The sequence below is a fragment of the Chelonoidis abingdonii genome, chromosome 7 (assembly GCF_003597395.2).
Source record: "Chelonoidis abingdonii isolate Lonesome George chromosome 7, CheloAbing_2.0, whole genome shotgun sequence".
NCBI lineage: Eukaryota > Metazoa > Chordata > Testudines > Testudinidae > Chelonoidis > Chelonoidis abingdonii.
Genome location: NC_133775.1, coordinates 25,420,755 through 25,427,693, shown reverse-complemented (window position 1 = coordinate 25,427,693; position 6,939 = coordinate 25,420,755). Strand labels below are relative to the sequence as shown.

Sequence of the window (6,939 nt, the reverse complement as noted above, 5' to 3'; positions counted from 1 at the left end):
TTATTTCGTGTTACCTAGTGGCTAGGAGCCCTAATCTTAGACGGGGTCCCCAGTGCTACTATCTGTATTTACCCTGGACACGTTTTTCCCGCCACGGCCACCCGCGGGGGAGAGCCGTTGTAGACTGCCAAGCAGCCGGGAGGAGCGCACCGCACCGCGGTACCTCAGCGCGCCCAGGCACAGAGCGAGCGGCTCTGACGCAGCAAGCGCAGCCGCGGGGAGGCGGGGCTATGGGAGCAAGGAGGCTGGCCCAGGCGGCTCTCAGCTGCTTTGCGGCGGGGTTGGGGACGCGTTCTCCCTTCCTCTTCCTGTTGTGATGCCGGGTGCTATGGCCGCTGCCCTGCCTGCTCCCCGCTGGCTCCCGACAGTAGCCGCCGCCCTGCTCTGGGCGTGCTGCGGCTCGGCAGTTACTGATGGGATCCAGGTAGGGGAGCGCGTTGGGCTGCCCAGCACCGCCCCTGGCCCTATGGGGGTGACTCGAGCGCCAGGCCCGGAGGCTGCGTCGGTGGACCTGCCCCTGTATTGACTCCACGCACTGGGGTGGCTGCCGTGCTGGGGAGGGATAAGCCTCTGCAGCCCCCACTGCCGCGTTGGGGGAGAGGCCGTAACACTGCCCACCCCTTCCTCTCCTCCGTGTGTGTAAAGTTCTGCCGAACCCCATCGGATCTGCTGCCTGCTTTCTGCGAGGCTGGAGCGTCTGATTTGTTTGAGATTCTCTGTTTCTTGCTCTGAAATTCCTTTTAAACCTCTAGATACCTTGAGCTGCCCTCAACCCCTTCTAGCCCAAGCACTGAAGTATAATCCCTGGTTGTCTTGTTTTTCAGTACACCGCTACCCCAGTATAACGCAGGTTCACATACAAGGTGGTAACGCTCTGATATGCTGCTCTGAGCAGTATGTTAAGGGTGCTAGGCCGGGGCTGAGCAGTCTGATGAGGGGCAGAGGAGTTTGGGGGCAGTCGGGGTCCCCCCCAGGGCCTGGGGGGCAGGAGCTGTGGGAGAGCACTGTTGGGGGCCCTGCAGTCCCAGAGAGGCCTGGGGGATTAGCAGGGGGCCGGGAGCAGCCTGCTCTGCTTCCCTTGCCCAGGTCCCAGCCGAGTCGCTCGGGAGAGGGGGCTTGGGGGAAGGGATCCCCCCCGCACTCACGGCGGCTTGGAGATGGCGGAGTGAAGTGGGCTCGGGCTGTGTTGCTCTGCTTTCCGCCGCAGGTTAGTGTGGGAAGGTTGGGGAAAGGACGCGCTCCGCACTCACCTGCGGCTGGAAGCAGAGCAACACAGCCCCAGTCCGCTCCACTCCGCTATCTCCCAGCCGCGGCGCTCCGCTTCCAACCGCAGGTGACTGTGGGGAGGTTGGGGAAAGGACACTCCCACGTACTCACCTACGGCAGGAAGCGGAGCACTACGGCTGGGAGTTGGCAGAGTGGAGTGGGCTGGGGCCGGGCTGCCCCGGTTCCGCTGGTGAGTGCGGGGGGGAATCTCTTCCCCAACCTCCCCGCACTCACTGGCGGTGGGAAGCCGAGCAGCCTAGCCCCAGCCAGCCCCCTTCCACCAGCTCCCAGCCATGGCGCTCCACTTCCTGCTGGGCAGGTGAGTGCAGGACCTTCCCCAGCCGCCTCCCAGGGACACAGCTGGGGCTGGGGAAAGGAAAGTGGAGTGAACTGGTGCTGCGTCGCTCCGCTTCCTGCTGCAGGTGAGAGTGAGGGGGGCATCCTTTCCCAAATCGCTGCACAGATAACCGGGGGCAAAAAGCGGAGCGCCGTGGCGGAGTGGAGCGGGCTGGGGCCAAGCTGCTCCGCTTCCCGCTGCTGCCTGTGAGTGCCTGGGTGTGTATGTGTGCGGGGGTGGTGGATAGGGGTCAGAGCAGTCAGGGGACAGGGAGCAGGGGGGTTGGATGGGGTCCCGGGGGTGATTAGGAATGGGGGTCTCTGGAGGGGGTAGTCAGGGAACAAGGAACGGGAAGCAAAGCAAGTTTGATATAACAGCGGTCTCACCTATAACGTGGTGAGATTTTGTCTCCCCCGAGGGCCGCGTTATATTGGGGTAGAGGTGTATTTGCTTTCCTCTCCTACACCTGAGCTTGGAAATCCTCCTGGTTGACCAACTCTCACAGTATAAATACACATATTTATGTAAATGTACGCGTTAAGCTTTTAAAAAATGGAAATGATAACTGATTCTAAAGAACTAGAGGGCACCAAATGAAATTAATAGGCAGCAGGTTTAAAACAAACAAAAGGAAGTATTTCTTCGTGCAAGGCACAGTCAACTTGTGGAACTCTTTGCCAGAGGATGTGGTGAAGGCCAAATCCTATAACAGAGTTCAAAATGGAACTAGATAAATTCATGGCAGATAGGTCCATCAGTGGCTATGGTGTCCCTAGCCTCTGTTTGCCAGAAGCTGAGAATGAGTGACAGGGGATGGATCACTGGATAATAACCTGTCTGTTCATTCCCTCTGGGGCAGCCTGGCATTGGCCACAGTCTGAAGAAAGGGTACTGGGCTAGATAGACCTTTTGTCTGACCCAGTATGGCTGTTCTTGTATGCATTATGTCTTGTTCAAACTGTGTAATAATTATAAACAACTAGTTAAGCCAAATCAAAATTAATTTTCAGATTCGTTCGCATGTGCCAATTTTCTTTGAATAGGAATATAATATCGGGAGGTGGTGGGTTGTGGGTTTTTTTTTGTTTTTTTTTTGATCCTTTTGAGTTATTTGCCAGTTGGGGTTCTCAGTTTCCAGTAAACTGTTCTTGTTTGGTTAAACATACAGGAATAATATTGTTCACTTTTGTGATCAATCCAGATATATTATGGTCAATTTGTGTATTTCTTGCATATGAATTTTTCAGCTCTTCATGTTTTTATAAACTGAAGGAGTTAATCCAATATTGTCCCTTGATCAGGAATCATTACAGTTTTTGCCTTTTTCATATTTCAGTAATTATACCTTTTTACATACTGCTCACTTTAAATCCAGATATGATGTTTATAGTCTAATATGAATCCCGTATTAACATTTTGATAAAGTAGAAAACTTCACTGTCAAATGATTTCTATAATGCACAGTTAAGATTAATAAAATGTGACAAAATAGCTAATGGAAATAAGATCAAGTATTTTAAATACACAAATTTTAGAACCTTATAAAGTTACCATTCAGAGCTGCAAAGAAGAGCTCTGCGTAGCTCAAAAGTTTGTCTCGTTCAGCTACAAAGTTCGTTCACTCACCTTGTTGCTCTATTATTCTGGGACCAACACAGCTACAACACTGCATAATGCTATTTTCATTGTTTATTAATCATTCTACTTGTGTTTCTGTGTTAGAAGGTCCAACATAATCTGGTCTTTAAAGCTGATTTAAATGTGTGGGGTCTTTTATTTTCCTATCTGGTATTCTTTAAGGGAGTGAGGATAGTGAAAGGAAAAACTTCTCCAAGGCTCTTCACTTTAAGGAAGGATTGAGGGCTGCAGTGCTTTAAGGAAGCATTTCATCTGTTCCTGTTTAACACCTGATTAGAGACTTGTAAATGGAAAGATTCTGGGATTTTAATCTTTCCCAGATATTGTCTCTTGGACGGAGTGCAATGTTTCTTTTTCATTCCATTTCTCCCTATCCTAGTTTGCTGCTTCTCTCTTTCTATCACCACCACCACTCTGAAGTTCACTGGTTTTGTTTTCATTGCCAGCCAAGTGTTTCTTGATGTGATATTAAGCTTTGATACGGACTTTGTGAGAGAACCAGATTACTTGTCTGATTTTAACGTGGACAGAATGGCCCAAACAGAATATAGAATGCATCCTTTTCTCAGGCATCAGGAGGGGTATTATAAACCAGAATAGGTCATGTTTTCTATTTAGCTGGTTTAAGGTTTTAGTTGCATATGACATTAACATTTTGTATTTTGTAGAACCAACCAACCCCCTCTCCCACCCCAAGTGCTGTATTGTATTTTTTTTCCTAAGTTTTTTTTCTACACATGTGTTCCAATATTGTTTGTCTCTTGCAGGACCAAGCAGAACAGTTTTTTAGAAGTGGGCATACAAATAACTGGGCAGTTTTGGTAAGCATTTTGTATTCGATCTTAAATAAAACACTGGTCCTGCAGTTGTTGCATGCTGGTGCCATGGCAGTCTGCCCATATGCAGCAAGTTGCAAGATCAAGAGCTGGAAGTAAGTAGTATGATTTTGAGTTATTTCTGCCAGTTTGCTATACTACATTATCATTATCTCTTCTGCATAACTTAATTACAAGCATCCAGAACATTAATGCACATTTGAAGTATTTATAAAATTAAAGTTACAATTAGAATGAAAACAAATGATTATGCTGTACATTATTATAGTTATATTGTTGTTTTTTAAACATTTGCTTGGTTAGGAAGGTACAACATCTTCCTAATTTTTTTGTTTGTTATGAAACTCGCTAACTTCTGACAACAGACTTTCTTCTTTTTTTTATTCTAATCCTCCTAAAATACTTAGGATAAGAATTACTGGACTTAATTTTTTTATCAGGTAACTTCAGATTATATTACCCCATCAGTTTTTAATCAGGCTTTCCGAGCATAATGACTAATGATCAGTTCTAAAATATTATGTGAGCAGTCAGACATGGCACAGTGGTTTTTTTTAAGTATTAAAATTTAGCAAAATGAAAGAATTCAAGAAAAGACAATTGGATAATTGAAATAATAGTAATCATTCTCTTATTCCCTAATGCACAAACTTAAAATTATTAACATTAAATACCTGTTTCTATATCAATGTTAAAAGCAAGTAGAAAGTTAAAATACAATTTTCTTTGGTCAGAGCAATACACTTGTTACAAACTGGTGATAATAAGGGAAGTAGAAAGTTCTTGGTGCTGAAGGTAAGGAGAGACCTGCTTTCTATCCTGGTCTTTGCCGCTGATTTCCTGTGTGACCCCGAGGAAGTTGCTTGTGGCCAGACTGTATTCCTTGCTCTCCCAAATTGCCCAGAAATTTAGGCCCTGGCCTCATGCCATCTGTGCCTCATTTTCTCCATTTATAAAATAGGAGTGATAACAGCACTTGTGAGGTATAAAATAAATGAATTCAAGTACTTAGAGGTTCACAAAAGAAAAATGCCATAGAAGTCAAGACTATTATTACTATTGTGTTTTTATCTAAGTCTTTGTCCTGTGCTTGTCACTGATAACTATGTAAACAAAACTCAAGAGCTTGATATTCAAAAGCCTATTTAACAGTCTGCTCTATTTTGCCTAAATAGAAAAGCAGCTTAAAATCATCTCTTCAAAAAATGCTCCTTTAAGTGATCATCTCCTATCTCAAATACTCCTTTTTAAAGATTTTTTTTAAGCTAAATATTTTGCATCCTGGCTAGTGTATTTTGTTAAGCTGTACTTATTGCAGGACCTTATTCAATTGAGGCTGGGCAGTTTTTTCTATCTGCTCATAGAATATTTTGAATATTAGGGTTGGAAGGGACCTCAGAAGGTCATCTAGTCCAATCCCCTGCTTAAAGCAGGACCAACTAAATCATCCCAGCCAAGGCTTTCTGAGAGCTGTTCTAATAGTTTTAACCCAACAAATGTCTCTTGTGTTGGTCAGCCTTCCAAGGACACTTACTGCTGTGCTAAATAGCAGCTACTCTCATGGCTCTCACTGGTTGTTCTGGAGGCAGCTTGAGCCTGGTTAGAAGCTACAGCCTTAGTTCACAGTTCAGAAAGGGCCTGGCATCATAATTCAACAAAGCAATTAAATGTGCTTAACTTTAAGTAGGTTTGGTAAAATGTTGCATGACCTGGTCCTCTCTTGTGGGTTGGTACAAGCAGGCAAAGTCCTGAAATGGTGACACAGGCATGAGCTAGGTAAATAACAGAACATGTGTTTTATTACTGGAACAGGTTATAGAAGCAGCTCTCCTCCTGCTGGTGATAGTACTGACACCCAAAACTCTGCACTTTTCCTTCCCCCTCCTCTCAGTATTATGTCCTGGGTCCTCCTCTGGGAGGAGCCACATCCTTTTGGGGCTGTTCTTGGATGTGTAATGGACACAGACCCAGCCAGCATAGTAACTCTATTATAATGGTAAAAGCTTTTAAGTGACTTAGGAGCCCAACTCACAGTCAAGGGCAATTGTCTGCCTAACTCTATTAGACCCCTTAAAAAAGCCTCTCTTTAAAAACCAGCTTGCCGGGACTGGAATCTCCCAGGAAGCTGAGGAAGGCAAGAGGTAGGGGTCTTATGATTCTCACTGAAAATGAAGTTAATTTTTCATGAGCGAGGATCAGAGTAAAAAGGATACAAAGCAAAACTTTTAAACTGGTGTCTCCATCTAGTCAACTTTTAAAAACGAATCGTAGGTACTATACCTGCCCCAGATCCTCCCCTGCTCCTTCTCTGTGGCTGTACAGTCCTGTTTTCTTCTATTTTAAAATGTCTTTATCTTTCCTCTTCTGATCAAAAGAGCCAAAACAAAACAAAACAAACCTGGCTATAAAGGCAACGAGGAGTCTGGTGGCATGGCTCCATGCATCTGAAAAAGTGGGTTTTTACCCACGAAAGCTTAAGCCCAAATAAATGTAGTCTTTAAGGTGCCACCAGACTTCTCGTTGTTTTTGTGGATACAGATTAACACGGCTTTTCCTCTGATACTTGGCTGTAAAGGGAAAACTGCCAGTGATTGTACAGAAAATGCTATGGGATGCACAGAGGAAGTATAGTTCTTTTTTTCTAATCTGAGTTGTGTTAAATTTAGGTGTAATTTCTAAAAATGGTAAGTGAAATAGATCAAGTGTAGTATCTTCAGACAGAAATTATTTTTTTAAAGTTTTAAGCCTATGATTTATGATTTTTGTTTCAGTTCTCATGCCTCTGTTACAGAGGATTGCAGATTGAGCTCGCTTACAGGTTTTAATATTGCTCTGTACATCTGAAAGATTCTTTCCATCTAT

At 44.9% G+C, this 6,939-nt stretch overlaps 1 protein-coding gene across 5 annotated transcripts in view; it reads left to right on the top strand.

The window, feature by feature from the left end:
* The first annotated feature begins 262 nt into the window (after nt 1-262).
* PIGK (phosphatidylinositol glycan anchor biosynthesis class K) overlaps nt 263-6,939 on the top strand; it is a 125,565-nt gene continuing 118,888 nt past the window's right edge. For all 5 annotated transcript variants that reach the window (XM_032802468.2, XM_032802466.2, XM_075067729.1 and 2 more), the window contains exons 1-2: nt 263-424; nt 4,009-4,062. In XM_032802468.2, the coding sequence (XP_032658359.1) occupies nt 317-424; nt 4,009-4,062 (162 nt within the window). In that variant the 5' untranslated portion in view covers nt 263-316. The remainder of the gene's footprint in view (nt 425-4,008; nt 4,063-6,939) is intronic.